Source organism: Falco punctatus, assembly GCF_963210335.1.
Source record: "Falco punctatus genome assembly, chromosome: 10".
Classification (NCBI taxonomy): Eukaryota; Metazoa; Chordata; class Aves; order Falconiformes; family Falconidae; genus Falco; species Falco punctatus.
Genome location: NC_137590.1, coordinates 6,636,765 through 6,657,162, shown reverse-complemented (window position 1 = coordinate 6,657,162; position 20,398 = coordinate 6,636,765). Strand labels below are relative to the sequence as shown.

The 20,398-nt window shown below is 43.4% G+C and overlaps 2 protein-coding genes across 21 annotated transcripts in view; one reads left to right on the top strand and one right to left on the bottom strand.

Moving 5' to 3' along the window:
* ZMYND8 (zinc finger MYND-type containing 8) overlaps positions 1 to 7,978 on the top strand; it is a 76,862-nt gene extending 68,884 nt beyond the window's left edge. For 10 of the 13 annotated variants that reach the window (XM_080404939.1, XM_080404940.1, XM_080404938.1 and 7 more), the window contains 3 exons: positions 1,202 to 1,441; positions 1,616 to 1,773; positions 3,206 to 7,978. In XM_080404939.1, coding sequence (XP_080261065.1) covers positions 1,202 to 1,441; positions 1,616 to 1,773; positions 3,206 to 3,418 — 611 coding nt within the window. In that variant the 3' untranslated portion in view covers positions 3,419 to 7,978. Of the gene's footprint in view, positions 1 to 1,201; positions 1,442 to 1,615; positions 1,774 to 2,085; positions 2,618 to 3,205 lie in introns of those variants that run through there. The other 3 variants (XM_080404941.1, XM_080404934.1, XM_080404935.1) reach the window with 3 other exon arrangements.
* Positions 5,814 to 20,398, bottom strand: part of EYA2 (EYA transcriptional coactivator and phosphatase 2) — a 110,658-nt gene continuing 96,073 nt past the window's right edge. For 7 of the 8 annotated variants that reach the window (XM_080404986.1, XM_080404989.1, XM_080404987.1 and 4 more), the window contains 2 exons: positions 20,228 to 20,328; positions 5,814 to 16,271 (listed from right to left, as the gene is read on the bottom strand). In XM_080404986.1, the coding sequence (XP_080261112.1) occupies positions 16,191 to 16,271; positions 20,228 to 20,328 (182 nt within the window). In that variant the 3' untranslated portion in view covers positions 5,814 to 16,190. The remainder of the gene's footprint in view (positions 16,272 to 20,227; positions 20,329 to 20,398) is intronic. The other variant, XM_080404985.1, reaches the window with a different exon arrangement.

Below are 20,398 nucleotides of genomic sequence, written 5' to 3'. Positions count from 1 at the left end.
AATATTCCTTCTTGGAGGGGGATTTTAACCTCCACATTCACTCAACCATATGGGCAGGAAATGAAATCATGATTAAAATCTGATTACTCTTAAATGATCTTTTTTTTAATGCACTGAACTGTGGGAAGAGGTTTGCAATTGCATGATAAAATCTCCAGTAAGGTACATGCAGTCCAGATGGCCTTAGGACTGTGTAATAGTGTCCTTGTCCACTTTTTGACTTTCTTTTTGTGGGGCACATCTGGAATCAAAGTGAATTAAGGGCTGAGTAACCCCATATTCAGGCTCACGTCTTTCCTTTGTTAGTAACATTTTGCTCTTTCAAATAACGATAGACCAGTTTTTGCACTGCTGCAGTCCAGCATTCTTCAGAATTACTTGGGTATGGCAACAGTCACAGAACTGAATCTCTAAGTCTGCTCAGAAATAAAAGAAAAATCCTTTAAACCCTCTGTCACCAGTCTCATGCCACTGTTTTAAATAAACACCCTTAATGGTGTGTTGAAAGTATGTCAGCTTGGAACACCTTAATTGTACTTGCCCGCTTTCTTGAAGATTCTGTCAAGCTCTCTGTAATCATGGTCACTCATAGTGACTGAGGTATCGGTTTATAACGGCATGAATTGTGGGTGGCTCTCAGACCTATCGTGAAATAAGGCTCAAATTTACAGCGTTGTTCACGTAGCGATGAGTTTTTACAGCTTTGTCAGTGTCCCTCTCGGAACTTTCATGTTTTTCTTTGTAACGAAACCAAGATACAGTGGACAATCGATGCGTTGTTGTTTATTTATGAGACAAGAGGAGAACTAGAATTCTCTGTGTTTTGTGAATATTGGAGCACAACACAAGTTTGGGCTTGTAAAGGCGAAGTACGTTAGCAGCAGCTGGATCATCATTCTTGTGGTTATGCTGCACCTGGTACACCTGGATTCTGACCCTTTGTGGGACACTCAGAGCGAAAGTGTTAAACAAATGGAAGGTAACGGTAAAGGGTAAAAAATCATGGTGCCAGAATAAGAAAAGAAGATGGAAGACTTTCATTTGTTGAGTAGGTATGAAACAGGGTTGTCCGAACTGAGGGAATATTTTGATTATTACTTTGAATTTCACATTGCCTTTAAACTCATGAAAATTATTGTTTTGCACCTTGCTGTTGGGGGGTGGAAAATGCAAACCTCATCTTTCTTTGCATTTTGAGTAGAACTAACAATGGCTGAAATGCGTCAGAGCCTGGAACAAGAACGAGATCGTTTGATTGCTGAGGTGAAGAAGCAGCTGGAATTGGAAAAGCAGCAAGCAGTGGATGAAACGAAAAAGAAGCAGTGGTGTGCTAACTGCAAGAAAGAGGCCATTTTTTACTGCTGTTGGAATACTAGCTACTGTGACTATCCATGCCAGCAAGCTCACTGGCCTGAGCATATGAAGTCTTGCACGCAGTCAGGTAATCTTGCTCTCTGGGTTGCCCGTTTCACTGCTGAGGGAGTTACGGTGGGTGGGTGGAACACGCCGTGGCCCAGCGCTCCTCGCTGTGTGGGTGCCGACGTGCCTGTGAAGAGTGACCGTGGACTGGTACGCGTGAGCAGTGGCTACTTTCTCTTTTTTTCCTGTATTGTAGCTACCGCAACACAGCAAGAAACGGATACTGAAATCAGCACAGAAACATTAAATAAATCATCCCAACCCAGTTCAAGTGTGCAGCCTACGCCCACAGAGACAGCCAGCACCCCTAAGGAAAAGGAAGGTTCAGCTGATAAAAGCAAAGAGTGTGTTACAGTAAGTATCACTGTGGTGGTTTCAAACAAAAACAGTATGTAAGATTCCTCTGAAATGTACCCCTAAATGCTTCCCTGGATCAGCCAGGAATTTATGACCATTTGCGTATTTTAAAGTGTGTGATTTGGGGAGTGAGATAGGGAGTCGTGGTTTTTTTTTCCTTCATCTTGGCAAAAAAAAATAATAAAAAAATCTCCTTCTCTCCTCTGGGAACACCCTTTCCCCTTCACTCATTCCCAGTAAAACCTTGTGTTGGCTTGACTCATCCTTCCAGCCAAAGGGGACTGGACCTCTTTCTCTCTCTCTCTCCAGGACCCATCAGTGTAGCTTCTGGTCTGGATCTTTCGATACAAGTTGCCTTCTGATAAGCAATACTGACTGCAGCACTTCCAAGCCCTTCTTGCCTGGGGGTTCAGAGGCCAAGCTCAAGACCTGCATTCAAATCAACTTCCTTTCTCCCAACAGACTGCCACTAGGGTACCACAATGTTCCATAACACTGATACAACAATCCACCTGGATCTACAGTTAACGGAGCAGTGTGCAGTTACGAAATCCTCCATAGCATCTACTCTGATAGTATTCAGTAGGCAAGGATGAGCAAATGCTCTAATAAAAGGGACTTAACATTGCATATATAGAAAATGTTTATAGAGAAGATTCTGCTTTATAGGTAGGGCTTGACTATTAGCAATTTCAGCATCGTTTTTCTTCTGCCCTTGCAAGATTTATTAAATGAAAAAATTTAGGGGGGGGGCTGATCCTTCAAACCCTTACACATGATCCCCCACATCAGTAGGAGCCTTGTTGTATTTTAAAATATTAAAAGCAAACTAATTTTGTAGTATTGTGATTCCAGCATGATGTCTCATCGAGATAGTGCTATAGAATTGGGAAGCATAGTAAACTAGAGAGCTGTGTTCATTTCTTGACACTTTTGCTACTGTCTGGTGTTAGATCTCTGGGCTTGACATGTCATCTAAGGGAGTAACTTGAGAAACAGATTTGGAGAGGGAAAAAGGATGTGCTGTTCCACGTGAATGCTTCGGTGAATTTAGTTAAACTCTGGCTCAGTCGATGTTCATACGCATTGTTTGTGGCAGCACAGCCTTTGTATTACTGGGGAAATAGGGGACGGGATAAATCAGTTATCTAAAATTTTTGCCAGGGAATATTCCAGTTATACAGTTCTGGAATTGCTTTCACATAGATGTTCTACCTGAAACATCATGCTGTATACATTGATCATGTTCATAATTTGCATTTTGTTATTAACAAAGAAGTAACCTGTGAATTCATTAAGATGCAAATTTTTAACACAAACAAAACATCCAACATAAATTTCATATAACAATAATAATAATAACAACAACTAGGTGGAATTCATGTAAAAGCTGAGACTTCTACTGAGGTTGCCTGTGCTGTCTCTGCAGATAGCAACAGGTGTGACAAGCAACCAGCCTATAAAACTGGTCCAGGTACCGCAGACCACCACCTATATTCCAACTACTCAACCCACAATTGTAAGTACAACATCATCATTTAAAGTCTGCAGTAGTACTGTTCCTGGCATTAAAACTGCTCAGTATTTCTGGGGGGTTGTCTCCGTCTGCTGTGCTATCAAGATTATGAATTCACTGGTATAGTCTCAACTTGCAGTGCAAAATGTTGTATTTTGCTGTGCAACATTCCACCGTCTCATTTCATCGTCCATTATTACGAGGATTCAGGAATTGTGTAGCGAAGGCACTGAGGACAGGCTTCCATTATACATTACGATGTTAGTTACTTGTCCGTTTCATGTATATACTTGACCACATCAATGTAAATATATAGAATTCATTTTAAGTATCTTTTAAATATCTTTTTGTCTATGGTATCCTAAAGAGATTTAATTAATTCTGAGCTATGCTTGATATTCCTGTGACATCTCAGTAACTACGAAAGAAAATACGCATTCATCAGTAGTGTATCTCCCATGCAGTCTTGCACATTAGCGTTACGACATGATGAGAAGTAGCACTGGAGTCAGACCTGGGGTTTCCATCAAAGACTTACCCAAGGACACTTGAATGTGTCTCTCACAGAAGATGGGACAGAAGTGAGTTGGATTTTTGTATTTTACGCACCACAACATCCCGTTATTTCAACTGGTTGTGTTCTGCAGTGCTCACTTCAGAGTCAGCACGGCACCCGAGCTGACCTCCTTCTTACCAGAGGAAATGCGCTGACACTGCACTGGTAACTAAAGGGCACGCTCGGTCTCAGCGGTGGGCTCAGCAGAGAAGCCCAGGTGTCGATAACTTCAGTCATAAAATGACCTGAAGCTAGGTAATTTATAAGAGTAACTATGTACCAATTTAACAGTGTACCTTAATCGCACCGTGACTGCGAGGCCTGACGTGCTATAGAAGTTTCTCTCTCTCTCTCTCTCTCTCTCCCCCCGCCCTCCCCCAGCTGCAGGACACACGCCTCCGTGAGGGTGTGTATGTCTGGACACATGCACACGTACATACAGTATTGCACAGCCATTCTATTCCACACAAACGTTACTGCTCTTAGTGGGGATCATGACTCTTCACATTCCTAGCGGCTTTTGAACTATTCATTTTTGTCTCAACTGAGAGCACTGTGCACCTTGCAGCATTGGCCCTAGGCTGTTTGGACTGAATTCCCCTAACAACAAGGTTTTCTATGTGTTTTAAAATCAAGTCGTGAACATCAAAGACGTTAGGCTTTCTTGTGAGTAGCTGAGAGGTTGTAAGATCATAAGGTGGTTTTGTGTCATGTTCAGAACAATGGCAGTGACCTTCCTCGGTTTTCTGTAATACCAAGTGTATTGAGTTATGTAAAGCATAATTGGAACGTCTGAAAGGTTTCAACCTTTATTTGTGCATGTTTAAAACTTTGTACACATTTGCGTTAGTCTTGCACAGCTACAGACACCTCTGTATTCTAATGACTGCACGTGCAATTTAAGTAATTTTAAACCTTAGTGCATGTTTATGTATGCAAACTGTACCTATGTGTAAAACTGGCAGAGGTGGAAAATTTACCTCTCAGGGAATGATCTTAACGCATTTAAGGAGTCTCGCACATTCCATATCCCGACCGCTGTAAGAACTGAAACTTAATTTTTTCATTTGTGTAAGTGTGTGTATTTAAAGGCGACTGTGGCGACCTTGATTTCCCCACCTGTAGTACTAACAGTGACTGACCTAATGGCTCAGTAGGGTTCAGTTTGCACTTTGTGTCCAACTAGGAATTTCTTCCTCTGAACAACTTCCAGCGTATCTTCTGGGTACCATTTCACTGAACCTCTATACACATCTGAAATCATTACAAAATGGCAGTAGTCTTGAATTTATTTAGCAAATTGAGTCCATGTTTGGTTTTTATTCTTTCTGCAGTTACAATAATGTAAAAATATGAACTCATCGTCTTTGCATTCCAGGGAATGGAATGAGTAGGCTTCTGGAAGGCACAGACTTTGTCACAAAGGAGCTGATAAACACTCTAGGCTGTAATCCATCTCCGTAGGGATACTCGCAGTCTTTGTTGAATACCGTTAAGGCGCTAATGTGGTTTCTTAAAACAGTGTGGGGAAGCACTGGGCTTCAGTGAGCTTGTATTTCTTCTTCCGTGCTCTCTTTGGAATGTCGCACTCCCATCAGGGGGAAGATCTGTGCATCCCTTTCAGGTTCCTCAAAATCTCCCTCCCTGTTCCTTCCACCAACTATTGTGAACTGACACGGGTGCATTTGTTCGGTCACCAGTCGTGCATCGCTGGAATTGTATCAAAACGTATTTGCCGTTTGTACGGTACAGACGTCTCTAGACTTTCTCACATTTTTGGAGGAAGGTTAAGATACAGACTTAAGGTTCAATAAATCTTTTTCCAGATCTTCCAGAGTGATGTGACCTTGACCAGATTGTTTAACATTCTCGTGCCTTTGTCTCTGCATCTGTAGAATCAATTTACCACCTTTAGAGATGTCCTGAAACTTCATTTGTCGAGATTTATAAATCATGATCTGTATGATGGAAGTGAAAAGTTTATTCTATATTAATATTTTTACAGGGTGTATAAGACAGTTCCCAGTAATGCTGATGTTTTATTGATTTGTGCAAAAGTTAACTTAAGTACTTTTTTTTTTGTTCCAGTGGATGTTCTTTGCTCTCTTTTGTGTAGACGGAATGCATGGGGGAGTTCCTTTTGGGGAAAAAGATTTAAGTAATGTGTAACAAGAATATACTTATAAACAAGGGTATTTTTGTACTCCAGTTTGATTTGTCAAAACTTTTTCAAATGACAGAGGATTTTCGTAGCCCTTTTTCTGCTTCCCACGTATGAGTTTGGGGAATATACGTAACTGGGTGTAACTATGAGAACCTAACTCTCCAAGCACAGACAGAGTGTGTACAGTACCTATAGGACCACCTGTCCCTGTAATTGTAAGGCAGTAGTAATAATACAGACAGACTCTCGGCTATAGGAGGGTAATACACTACTTCCTACCCTGGAATGAGGTAAAACTGCGGTAATAAAGGTATTAATTCTTGCACAAAATTGGAACTTGTTCTGGATTTTCCCTGGAAAATAAATCTCTATTTCTGTGGTCATATTTATGTGACCTTTAACATAACAATATGTTTCTCTTGATTTTAATCCACAGACCATTCCTGTAGTGGTAAGTCCTTCTGCTGGGACAGTGGCAATGAGAACTGGAGTTCAGTATGTTCAGACCACAATGCCAGTCCAAGTACGAAGAGTCTAACTGCTAACAAGAAGTCCATACAATTGTTGGAATAAATAAATCTAATAGAAATGTGAAAAATAAACACAGTTCTTTGGATTAACCTCAAAGGTTCAGACTTTAGCTTTGTATATGTGTACAAAGCATTAACTACACTACATTAATGTAAAGCATTAGCGCTGGCTTAGAAAAGCTGAGGACAGGTAAGATCCATATTAAATCTATGCTTCTTTTGTAAATAATGTACAATTGTGGATGTCATTAGAGTACCATCTCCTTTTTATATTTGTATTGACTTTAACTTATAAAGAGCGTTTGAAGTTGGAAAAGGAAGGTTTAATATCACAAGCTAACACTGAAAACTGGTCTTGGGGAAACTGCAGTTAAGCATCAAGTAATATAATCATGAGAATCTGAACAACTCGATTTGCATTTGGATTGAAAACAATTTCTGCACTTTGAAACTCTTGTAGAATTTCTTTGAGCAACCAAGCGATGAAGGGTATGTTTATTCAGTGAATTGTATTAGGCAAATTGCGACATTTCCAATCTGTGGACCTGAAATACATAAAAGACTTACATTGTTTTTTACTATGACCAGACTGTTAAAATTTATATTGTTTACAGGTTAAAATTAAGTTAAAATCTCATTGAGTCTAATACCGGAAAAGTCAGACAGTGTAGTACCAGCTGGTTGTAGCACATTTGTGATCGTTGATATCAAAGATTGAGAAAAGTAGAGTTTGTTCCTATGCTTCACAGTTCAGGTTTCTGGTTTTTTTAAATCCTCCAAAAGGACTTTGAACAAGAACTAGGTGTGAAGAGAATCATGGATCGGGAAACGTGGGCAAAGGACTTCTGATGCTGGGCCAGAGCATGTATTATTTATATGATGGAATTTATGTTTTTATGTAAGCATGAAACAGTACAGTATGAGAGAAAGTAACCCATGAAAATGCTGTCTGTTACACTTATACTGTAGTACCATTTTGTATGTTGTGTAAAACGAAAGCATTGAACAAAGCAAAGGTGATGTATGTATATGAGAAAATTAATTGTATGATATCATTCCAGTACATTCTGTTGTACATTTTAGTCATGTTAATTTCTCCCATTGTTTATAAAAGAATGCGGTTTGTACAGTCTCCAGCTAGTACCCATATTAGAGGGAAAAAAGTATTAGAAGAAAAAAAGCGAGAACAGAATATTCGTGAATTGCAGTTGTGTCAAAAATAGCCTAGCTGGCCTTATTTGTGAAGCATAATTGCTTTTAGCATATGGAAGTATTTTTTCACATTTTCTTTGTATAAAATTTGTATTAAACTTAAATATCTTTTTTGACAATTGTGTTTCTTTGTGACTAAGACAGCTGACACACACGATATGCTTTGGGTTTCTCCAATTTTTCAAGAAACTTCACAATTTTTTTATTAAACTGTTTTAGAAAAATGTTCTGTGTTCCTGGATTTCCAGTTTCATTTCAGTCTGGATGAATGTTCATTTCCGCACAGTCTCCAGATCATCGATAATTTCACTTCTGTTGGGGTCTTCTGTCGCAGAGGTGCGGGACCTTTGCATCCGAGCCTGAATCCCAGTCAGATCTGAGAAAAAAGCAAGCCATGCTGGCAGTCTGTAAATGAGTCATTTCTGTGTAAAACTCGGTAGTGTTTGTTCTCTCTTGGTTGTAACGGCAGCGAAGGTCCGCTGCTTGTGTGGCATGGACTCACTGGTTGGACTGGGGCTGGACTGGCGTGTTTGTAGGTTAGAGGTGGCGGCTTTCATGCCAGGCAAGGCTGCTGTGTGAGCCTTAATGAGCTGTTAGAAGAGGCGGGGAGCTAATGCAATCACTCATGTAACATCTCCCCAGGAGTATTGTCTTAGAGCGCCCACTCCTGCAGTTACCTTTGCGTGCGTTTGTAAAGCAGCTAGTGTCAGTGTTCCCAGTGCTAGTAGGCACAGAGCTGGAAAGCTGGAAATGATTTGGCCTTCACCATGTCACCTGGGTGCTGGTGTCTCCAACAGAAGCTCTTGCGTTAGGAGGAAAAGGAAAGATGAACTTTATCTTTTAGCCTATAACAAAAATTGTTATAGGAAGCCATGCCGCTTTCTGATGCCTGTTTCAGCATGTGGTGTTTTTTTTTCTTTTAATGGACATTTTTTTTCTATGAAAGAGTTGTTTTCTTTCCTCATGTGAATATGTGACCAAATCCTAGTGAAGATTATATAAATGTAAAATAGTAACTGCCAACAAGAGCTACCAGGTCAAGATCCAACATGTCATCTTGGATACTCTGGTGGCTAGTTTTTCCATTTTTCAGCTCGCTCATTGAAGTTCATTGTTTTTCCTGAAAATTGTTTTGCATTAACTGAAGTGAAGGTCACATCTCTGCCTTGGGTGCTGTTGGAGGAGATGACGTGGATGCGGTAACTATTTAAAAGATAGGCTGCAGCTTTACTGAATGTGTGATCGAGGACCCTGACCAGGCGTAAGCTGTATCCATTGCTTGTGTCTAGAGCATCCCTCTGCCCTGTGTGGTGTATCCCTTGTGCATTTCAGAACAAAGGTTGAGAACAGTTCCTGTGCCGGGGCTGGGATTTTTCCCTCTCGCTGGTGGTGAAGGTTCAGCAGCTCTGGTACCCAACTCGGTCCTGGGGGGAGGTCTGAGTCTGGGTGGCTGCCCCTTCCTCACCTGGCTGTGAAGGGCGAGGGCAGTCAGGTGTTGATGGGGGCCGGGGGGGGAGTAAACTGTAAGTAATAAAAAGCCTTTCTGGCCGTATACTGTCCTGGGAAAACTTGTTTTCCCCCTTCAGCTACAGGCCTCAGCGTCCCTCAGGTTTGCCAGCCTGTTACAACCTACTGAAAGACGGGACAGCTCTGGTTCCCCCACACACTCTGGTTTTGGGGACAAAATTGATTTGTCTTGGAGTTTGGGCTTAGAAATGTGTGTATTATTACTGCTTTCATTGCCACCTGGGCCTGCAGTCTGGGAGGGGAGACTTGCTGGTGCTCCCTGTCTGGGCCAGTCCGCTCCGAAGCGTTGTCGAGCGGTGGCAGCGTTTGCCCAGCTTCAGCCTCACCTCGGCGAGGAGCTAACGCTGTTCCAGGCGCTCGGGGTTTCAGCCCCAAACCAGGAGTTCACCATGGCGAGGTGTCGTCAGAGAAGCCTGATGGTGGCTCAAGGACGTGAGGGACAGACAGGTGGACCGGTGCCATACATGTTCAAACTGGGCTTTGCAGGCTGGCTCCCAGCGCGGGGCTTCAGAACTCGCCATCAGCGCTGCCGTCACCTTCTTGTGCTGCTGTCACCTTGTGTGCTGCTGCTTGCTGAGTGGGCTCTCCAGTGCTTCAGCCATGGAGGTCCAGGCGGTTAAATCGCAGAGGAAATGGAACAGCCAAGAAGAACGCTGCCCGGCCGCAGCCGCAGGCTCCCAAGTTTTCATCCTGATGTGCCACCACGCGGTGCCGTGTCCGTTCGGAGCGGGCGCTGCCAGGTCCTGCTGGCCACACTCAGCCCAGCCCGCTGCATGCCGGTATCGCGTCCTTTGCCTGGGGGTGGGTGCGTGGGACCAGAGTCCCTCTGCGGGGGGGCTGCCCTTTGTGAGTCACAGAGGCTGGGTTTTAAAACGATTGTGCAGCTGGAACCGAAGGCATTTTAGAAATGAGATTATTTCTCTTCCCTTGTAAAAAATAATTTTTATACAAAATACCACTCCTGAGCACCTGCCCAGCGTTAGCTGTGCTGCGCCTGCCTTATCTGTCCAGTTGTGTCCCTCAGGAAAATGGCTGAATGCCAAGAACTCCGTGGTGTTTACCCGCTCACTGCTCCCCAGGTGGGGGTGGCTGGGACTCCGGGGTCTTGAAACGGCCTCACAGACCAGGATTCTGGTGAGGAAGATGGGACTTGGTGCTCCCACCCTGCGGGGCCGGCTACCCTCGGCTGGTGGGACGGGAAACCCGCATGGAAATCTCCCTGTGGGAAGTCGGTGAAATGGTGCCATTACGACGGGTTCCTCCATTCCCAATGGTAACGTGTATTTTTGCAATTTTTTTTTTTTGGTAGTTTTGTGGTTATTTGACAAAATACGCTGTTGTTGCATCTGAGCTATTCAAAGCTGGGCACGGGCAAAGTGGTGTTTTTGTCAAAGCTGTTTCAGAAACGCTTCAGCTGCGGGTCCTGGTTCAACAGGATGGCTGCAGGGGTGAAGGCAAGAGCCCCAAGGAGATCCCCTCTCGGTGCCTGTCATCTCAGTGGCTTTTTCTGGTTGTGACGAGCTGCGTTTACTTTGTGTTGCACCCCACGACTTACTGGAAGTGGTAAGTGACAGCAGATGGCTGGAGACACCCTAAGGATAAGACTTGGGGGAGGGGGGAATATTTTGTTTCGGTCCTTCACCTGAAGAGGATGCGGGGAAGAGCAGGCGCCTGGTGCGGATCAGTCCCTGCAAAGGTCGGAGGTGGGCTCTAGCAAAAGGAGCACGTTATGCGGGTGCAGCGCGGCGAGTCACGCTGGACGGGCTCAGGGGAGGTAGATCTGAATTCTGCTCATCGGTGAGCTAGGAACCGTCCCGAGCTGTGAGCCGGGCCAAGGCACAGGCAGAACTGGAGCTGGCTGCTGAGCAAGAGGCAGTCTTAGGAAAAGGAGCAGCAATAGCGACTCCATCGAATCCCTCTCGGAGGCAGCGCCTGCAGTGCCTGGAGGCGGGGAGAGCAATCATGCCCAGGAAGGCTGTCTCTGATCCCTGGCTGCTGGGAGAATTCCTTGACTCCCGATTCCCAGTGATGGCACGGGTCATGAATCCCTCTTAATTTCTGAATGGTCTTTGTTGTAGTTGCAAGTTTCCCAGCAAGCGTGTTGTTTCTTTTGTTACTTCTCATTTTAAGTGTTCGGTAAGCTCCCTGTTCTCAGGATAAGAGGCCTTCACAGCGGACTTTGCCGTTGCTGTTTGCTCATCTTTCAACAATGTAGGTAGCCAAAACTCGGGAAGAACAAAGAATCTGCAGGCTTTGTTCTACTCACACTTGACATATTGAAATAAATGGTACACTTGTTACCAAATTTGGTCTTTTAAAAATAAATTATGACCTTATTTAGAATCCTGGCACACAAGAAAACCTTGGATGAAAAGTGGAAGAGAGAGGATACTGTCAAATATGGTAAATTTTTGCACAGTACCTTGAAAGTCTGTTGAGTGTTACTGGAGCTGAAGCTAATTAAAACCTCAGGGATAGAACCTTGGCTCTGATGAAACCCACAGCATATTACTTAAGAGCAACTGCAGTAACTGAGGAAGGTCCTTACCCAAGAGATGACACAGAAACACCAGAAGAGAAGGAAAAGGTAACAGCGACACGAAATACTCCTAGGAAAAGCGGGAGGAATCGCTCTGGCCCTTAGAACCCGCTTCTTGGGACGACAGGCCCCAGCACGTGTGTAGGGATTTCTCTCTGTGGAACTCAGTGTTTCAGCTCCCTGCACCACTGTCAGCACCTGGGGTGCTCCTGGCAGTAAATCCCGCTGCACGCTTCGTAAACTGGCATCTGAAACTCCATCCTTTCTAAAAACCACGTTAACGAGTGAACTACTGCCTTAATTTCATAATAATGATGCAAGGATGAACTAGGTCAGATTTTTTTTCCCATCTGAGAAATTCTTGGCCCAAATAGGCAACGTGCATTATCCAAATTTTTCATTCATTTTTCTAAGACATTACTGAAAATGCAAACAGTAAATACGCTGTATGTCTGCATTAGCCTGGAAAGTACCTTTAATGTGCTCCAAAATACTTTAAAAGCAGTTTGCAGCATGCGTCTCCGCTTTTCACTGAACTCCAATTTCTATTAAAAAAGACAAAATACTCGGTCTGCCTTGCACTTCTGGGGGAAAAACCCCACAAACACCCCCAAATCAGCAGCTGCTTCTGAGAAAAACCAGAATGTGGTTTCTTCCCTTGATGCAGCCCCGCCACATCGACGGGGGAGGTTTTTGCGTTTCCGATGGTGCTGATCCGGACAGACCGAGCTGGAGGTGGCGCAGGCGGCTGTGGGAGCCGGGCACGAGCCTGCTGCTGCTGCTCCCTTCTGCAGGTGTCACCTCGGCCCCAGCTGCTCCGGGGGTGCTGACCCAAGTCGGGGGAAGGCATACACACGCCCTGGTAACCCTCAGCTTTGCTGTTTGGTGATATACCTACTGTCTGCTTCAAAAGTACTTGATTTTTCACGCTTCTGGAAGAGGGTCCGATGTGGCTCATCTGCTCTGGGGCAGCGGAACAAGAAGGAACATTCTGAAGGGTCCGCAGGACACCACGGAAGTGCAGACTGTTACCGCTTCCAGTGTTCACATCTTATGTACCTGATTTTTCAGAAATGAAGTGCCTACGATGTCTGGGGCCCACGCGCACCCTGAATGCCAGGTGGGACTCTGCTTCCTTTACAAAAGATCACAAAAGCTGTTAAGATTATGGCACGGAAAGGACCTGAACATGGGATTATGGGAAGGTCGGCCATCAGTAGTGGCTAGTTATAAAAGGTTGGTCTCTTTTACTCTGCAACATTGTATTTGTATTGGTTACCTACAAAGAAATGGCAGAACAAAGGATACTCTTGCAAATGTGACCAATGTCATGTCTGTACACATGGTGGTGGGGTTTGTTTATTGTTTGGGAAAGTATTTTGGTCCTCTAAGTGTCAGAAAGGAGCTGTGACAGCAGCTACTGTGCCCTCATGCTTACAGTCCCGTTCAAGAGTTCAGCCTGTATTCTCTCACCAGGTGCATCTTTCACGTCCCCTTTTCTATTTCAGATACAAAAAGTCTGTATCAGAGGTTCAGACATGGACTAACATACGAAACACTGTTTCACAGAACAGATTTTGGTATCAGCTCTACACTGTGATCATGGCACTAACATGACTTGTTTGGTTTGTTCACCTCAGCAGCAGCTGTACTGTAACTTATTTGGGAACCTTGTCACACCTCTACAACTACCTGACACGACGCCGTAGCGAGGTGGGGGTCGGTGTCTTCTCCCAGGTAACAGCAACAGGGTGAGGAAATGGCCTCAAGTTGCACCAGGGCGGGTTTAGGTTGGATATTGGGAAAAACATCTTCACGGGAAGGGCGGTCAAGCACTGGGCCAGGCTGCCCACGGGGGTGCTGGGGTCACCATCCCTGGAGGTGTTTACAAGACGTGTCGCTGTGGCACCTGGGGACATGGGTTAGCGGTGGGCTTGGCAGTGCTGGGGTAATTGTGGGACAAGATGATCTCAAAGGTCTTTTCCAACCTAAACGAGTGTGTGCATGTGTTTCCAGGCTTTTTGTATGTTCCTAGGTAAAAAGCTGTTACAAATCCTCTCTTCCAGCCATCACAGATTCTCTGGAACAGTAAATCCTGACACCTGCTGCGGTGAGAGATGAACACATGCCACAAGGACGAACACCTGCCTGACAAACAAGTGCTCCTAATGCTGGTGTACATCACTCTCATCAGCTGTGTTACCTGTGGGTAAGTAAAAATCATTAGCTGGGAGAAATACAGAGAAATTGCTTACAGCAATGGTGCGTGGAGCACGAGCAGGCACTAACAGACAGCAGGCCCAAAGCTCTTGTAAGAACTTTGGAGACAGAAACGAGAGAGCCTGAGAATCTTTAAATGCATTCAGAAAGCAAAATCTAAGAAGCTTTAGGGGGAAAAAATCAGTACTGAGATAACTGAATTAAGGCAGGTGTTAAATTTGGAATTCAAGGAAGAGCAATTAGCTGACTGACAGGGTGTGAAAAGCTGAAGTTGTGCTTTCTTAGGAGACTGCCATCCCTGGCATCTGCTCCTCTTTCAAAGGTTTTATTTACCTTTAAGGTGTGCTTATCTTGCAAGCATCAGTCAATTCTCCCATTGAGTTTGATTTCCTTGGCTTGTGACAGAACTTCCTATTTGTGACAGTCTTACTGCTGGAAAACCTTGAGGGAAAAATTCTGCTAGATGTGCTTCTTGGCAGGCCCTGAGACAAGGAACACCTCTGCTAGCAAAATCATGTTTTGTTTTGTCTTGTACTCGGCCCACAGAGCAGCTCCTTGCAAATGCCTCCAGAGCATGTACTTAAAGGATGTTCTGGTCATGCCTGCTGCTGACAAGTACAGCTAACGTGTTTTACAGCTGCTGCATGGCTCATGCCTTTTGAGCTAAAGACTGAGATCAGATTTCCTGTTTTAGTTTGGCAGAATATCCCCTCAGATCTCACAGTGAATCTGCTTCCTGAGGTGGATTTTCTAGACAGAAGGAGCATCACTCAGGCTTGTGTAGTGCTTGTGTCACACTGTACCTTGTGTAACCCTTACTTGTTTGATCTTGATTCGCACACGATAGAGAAGGGGATTGTATTACTTGCTGCATCTCTCTAACACCTTGTTCCAGTCATGCTCTGATCCTTCTGAGGTTATTTGGTGCCACAGCAAGCAAGAACGAGCAGTTTTGAAAGTGACTTAAGAGATTCATCCAGGCCCAGAGAACTGAAATATTTTGACAGCAAGAATTAACGGGCCAGCTCAGCAGAAATCCTAAAGCTGAAACTTCCTCGTAGATGCATTTATTTAGATAAAAAGAAATATGCGCAGCTGCAGTATTTGCTTGCCCTTTATCTTCCTTTGTCGGACAAGTTAGGTGTGCGAGCACCCACGTTCTCTCCCAGCGGACACAGTCACTGAGGATTGTCAAACGACGGACAGACCAGCTGGCTACAGGCTCCGTTCCCACCGGAGGGGCTCTGTTCAGAGTCGGCCTAGGCAGACCCCACCTTGAAGCAGGGAGTATGTATTCTACATATACCTCTAGATCCAAGAGCAGCTGGAGAGAAGAGCAGGCAGGTAATCTAGTCCCCCAAAATGTAAACATGTTTTTATTTAATGCCTTTCACTCATCACAAGGTACTTTTTCCCCACCCCCAACCCCCAAAACCAAGATGGCAGCATAAGGCACCGTGTAGACACATGCACAGTCCACATACCATCTATGTAAGATTTAAAAACACAGCTATAGTTCTTACCAACAGTACCATGTGTCCTTGTTATTAATGTACACAATATGATTCTCCCCAGAGTTTGTTCTGGAGAAATGAACTATTAATTTAGAATGATAAGACTTTCCCCACCCACCCCACCCCAAAAAGCCAGATTAAAAACACAGGTACAGAGCTTAATACCGGAGTAATGAGATTAGTTCATAAATTAAAAAAATACATAAAAAAAACCCCAACCCAACAGTTTCACTCTTGTTTTCAGAAGGTCCCGTGTGATGTACTGTGCAGAGGCTCCTTACTATGTCCTCTTCCCCCTTCAAAAGCAAGAAAACTGACAAGTAGACCCAAGGCTTCTTGTGTTTGTCACTGACGGCAAACAGGCAGTTACAGCTCTACGCATCCGGCTTAACCATGTAACTGCAGGATCCCCAGCGAGTTATCTGAAGGCTTTTCCTCTGTCCAAAGGAAGAAGGACTTGATACAATGTTCTTTGGCTGCAAGTTCTTAAAGGCTTCCACTGAAAGGGTTCTCCTTCAAAAAAAAGAAAAACTGCAGTTGCTGTGGGATTTTTTTACTAAGAAAATGTTGAGGAATAGGTGGAATCGATGTAATAGTTTGAGTGAAGCCCTCACAGTGCTAAGATGTTGGGGTCTGCTACAAATATTCAAGTTCCAAGGCGTGCCGAAGAGCTTCCAGGTCAGCGTGACAAGAGATTCTCCAGAATGGCATGTTGTGCTAGAGTGAAACCAAGAGAGGGTATTTTTTGGTTTTTGTTTAATACTGAGATCAAAACAACTTTCTTAGTTTGTGCCCTCAGGAACAGAGCTTTGTACTTGGGCCACCAGTTTGTCACGGTGTCACAGGTAAGGAGGCTCATCTTAGAGAGGAAGGAAGGGAGTGGGAAGTGTCTATTTGCTGGAATGTTTCTCCTCTGCAGAGAGGAAGACAGATCCTCCACAATTTAGGAGTGTCCTGCTTCAGGGATAATGGAGGATGTAGGCTGGCTTTCTGAATGTACTAGCTACTAAACTTCACTCTCCTGTTGGGTTTTTTTTTTCATGGATCAATTAGGACCGTTTCTAGAACTGCAGTATTTTTAGAAACAATTTTAGGCATAAAATCACTAGTGAAAGCTGTTGTCGGTGCTACACAGTCAAGCAAATGATATAAAAGGAGGTTATTAAAAATTATAAAAATGTAAATGAAAGAATGAAATACCACATAGTGTCAAAATGCTTTCTAACAATCCCAAGTTAACTGGAACAGCAGGTCATGCTTTATTTTCTGTAAATGTTGGAACTGGTATCACTGCTCAGATCCATTATTCATTTAGCTTAACACTACTGCCTCAGAAAGGTGCGACAGGTTTATAAAACAGCCTGTCCCCAAAAACTTTCGTAATTCCTGTTTTTGAGGGATTACTTTAGATTCTTTCTCCTGCTTCCCTGTTTTAAAATTTATATTTACTATGATAAATTTGAAGACACATGTACAAATGTCCAAATTTGAACCAGCAAGTTCCACTTGAAATCTTGGCATCTGAACAAAATCTAGAAAAGTCAAGTACCTGTGACTTGCTGTATCTTCTTTATAATATTTGATTAATCTCTTGAAAATTGTGAATATACTGTAGGAAAACAAGATTTGCATCTGGAAGGGGACAAAGCATCGACTTTTTCAAGCGCTGTGAAACAAGTGTAGTTCAACTACCCAGGGGACCTGAGATGGAAACCAATCTGGCAAGGTACAAACAGTGCTCTGAACGTAGTTCTGTGATCACTAGCAGTAGCTATGAGACCTGTGGTTGCTTGCTAAGAGATAACCTAAAAATAATGGTAACTTGCTTTTAGATGTTAAATACGATTTTTCTTGGTATGTTCTGGTAAGCCTGGGGTTTGAGCTGGATTTGTTTCTTCTCCAAAACAGTTAAAGCAGTTTTATTTTAGATAAAAGGGCACAGCTCATGCCTGCACTTAGATTTTGTAACAACATTTGTGATTGCGATTTTCTTAGCTTCCTCCCAAAATACTGGCCTCTGTACAGTAACAAACATAGGGAGCCTTAACTGACAGAGCTTACTCCCCTTCTAGCATAGGAATAACATTTCTGAGTATTTTATCACTGTAAAGAATTCAACCGGATAAATAGCTTAGACAAAACTTTACATAATGCGTAATTCCTAGAGAGATGATTCTAATGAAGGGAGATGTTCCTTTTCCAAGTGTGTAAGAAAACCCTCCAGTGGATCCACATGTTTAGTTTACAGAGTGTCTATTTACACTCTTCAACTGTTTAAATACAGCTCAAGCTTCCCTCTGGTATGTATGTCACCTACCAGTAAACAAATGTTTCCTTCAAGCTATTTATCAGTGTGTGTAGAGACAGCAAGCAAACACAGACATCTGAAGTGACTGGAACTCACTGCTCTGCAATTTCACTTTAAGGGGAAAAGTTATTTCCTTATCCTTCCCCCTCCCCTAGTTGTTATTAAACCCCTTCCATTAAATTATCTATTTTTCTTTCTTAAATGAGAACAAGACCTGGCCTCTCAGCTACTCCTGTTGTTCAGCATGTACAGATCTATCACTCAGCAGACAGGTGAAGAAAAATGACCCACTAAAATGGAGATATTATCAGTGCTGTCGGCAAAACAGTGAAAGGCTCTCTGCCTGCCCCTCCCTGCCCCCCCTTTTTTTTATATAACTCAGGTGTGTAGAAGCCTTGACTAATGATTGTCATCAATCAAAGGAGGTGACATCCAAGCAAAGAATGTGCTCTGCTAATGGGAGAGCTGCTTAGGCCAGGAGACACAAGTAAGAGGGCTCTTGAAATCCTGGCATAGAAGACTGTTGAACCTTTCCACTTCTTCATACAGCCAGAGAGCCCTTGCAGCCTTTGATGCAGTTCATGTTCACTGACCCACTACCTTTGAAGTATGGCACTGGGCTGTCAAAAGCAGCAGGCTATTACCACTTCATTCCTAGTCATGCATTTTGGACTCCTCTCTGACAACTCCTTAACCCTTCACAAACTAGAGAGCCAGCGGCAGCCTCAGCTAGTTTTCCAAGGTGGGTGCTGGTATTGTTGCTTCCATTGGCCAGGGGAAATACACTATAAAAGAAGAGTTTCTTCTGCTTTGAAGTTGACCTGAGATACAATTCTGGGGATAGAACATTTGCCCATCATCTTATTTGCTGGCATCCCTTTTTTCATGGGTTTGTGCACCTAATGAGTTCAAATGTGCTTGGAAAGTCTTTGCAGGATCTTCAGTCAGAGAGCGCTACCAGGTCCTCCAGCACAAGTTTCAGCTGTATAGCTGAGTTCCTGTGATGCAGTATTTTTTACATCACCTGAGCTACACCAGTCATCTGTGTACCTACTAAAAATTCACAAAAAATTGCTGAAGATGGGACTCATGCAGCCCGTTCCTGCAGCTCAATTCATGTGCAATGCTCCTGAAGCAAATGCAGCTCAATCACATCAGGAACACAAGACCCAGGATGCACAAACACATCTTGCAAATAACGCTTTTTGTATTTCTGCAATTGTATTCCTGTCCCTGTAAAGTCAAAAGAAATGGAGACTCCAGGCAGGTATCTGTTATGAAGTTTAGGAAGTGAAAACTTTGGCTGTTCAATTTTCATGTTGTACAATTCAGTTGATGTACCTGACTGCTTTTCTTCAGGTCTTTGGCTGTTGCTCTCCATGTTTCTATCGCTCCTACACTGACATCCCATGTGTATGGCAGAAGGTATTCCCTGCTGTATCTCCAGCCACACAACCCTCAATCACTGTAAGCAGAATGTGAGCTTTGGTGTTCACAGATTTTGCTTTTACCTCTTCCCAGGTCTGGGGTTGCAGCTTCTCCCCTCTTACAGCCTACCCAAACCAAAGAAGCTTCAACTGGTCCCTAAAACTCCACTTCCCATTTCCCAGTGAGTGGACTGTGGATACTAATGACTGGAGGATTCAACTGGATGCACAGGTTAGTCCATGTAATTCTTTCTAAGACTACCTATATCAGCACGCCACACCTATGCAGTGAGCATGAAATATTACCGAGGGCTCGTTATTCCTGACCGTACTGCTTTCGCGGTTTCTGTTCTACTTTGTATTCAGTGTGTCTTCCCTGTTTAATTTTGCTTGTGATATTAATCACATTGATCCATAAATCATTGATAATTGCAGCAACTCAGCACTGGTCGCTTTGGTATTCACTCTAATGATGTTACACCCTATGATCTCAGTAAGTCATAAATATAAATACATGTATGTGTATACATATCTCTCTGTATGTGTTTATATATATATAATAAGTAATTCAAAACTACTTTCAATAATTTGGAATTTAAAAAAGCAACATGTGTAGAACAGAAACTCACTCTGCTTGCTCATCTGAGATCACATGCTAGAGTTTTCCTTTTCATATGTTTAAAGCCATCTTTATTAAGCAGGAATGATTCCTGGAACATGTGACACAGCAACTACCTGAAAAATTGCACTAGCTGCCAAGGTGTGGGGGATCTACAGTACAAATTTTCTCACAAGGTTGTTGAGTATTTTGCATATTCAGAAATGAGACCAATTGTAAACTGTTTCATATGGAGTGAGCTTCATTACATGCTTAAGTAAAGAAAGGGTCACTGAAATGCAAACTTGGAAGAATTCAGCATGGCATCCACAAACTGTACCTTTTTTGCTCCCTGTTCCTCTTCAACGCCATCTCCTATTACAATGTACACGGCCTTCCTTCCAAACCTTTGCATTATTCTTTCAAAACAGCTCTCTTTGCCTAAGCAACAGAAGAGAAGACACATTTTTTTCATCTGACACATGCAGCAGGTGGGACTAACATTCAGGCA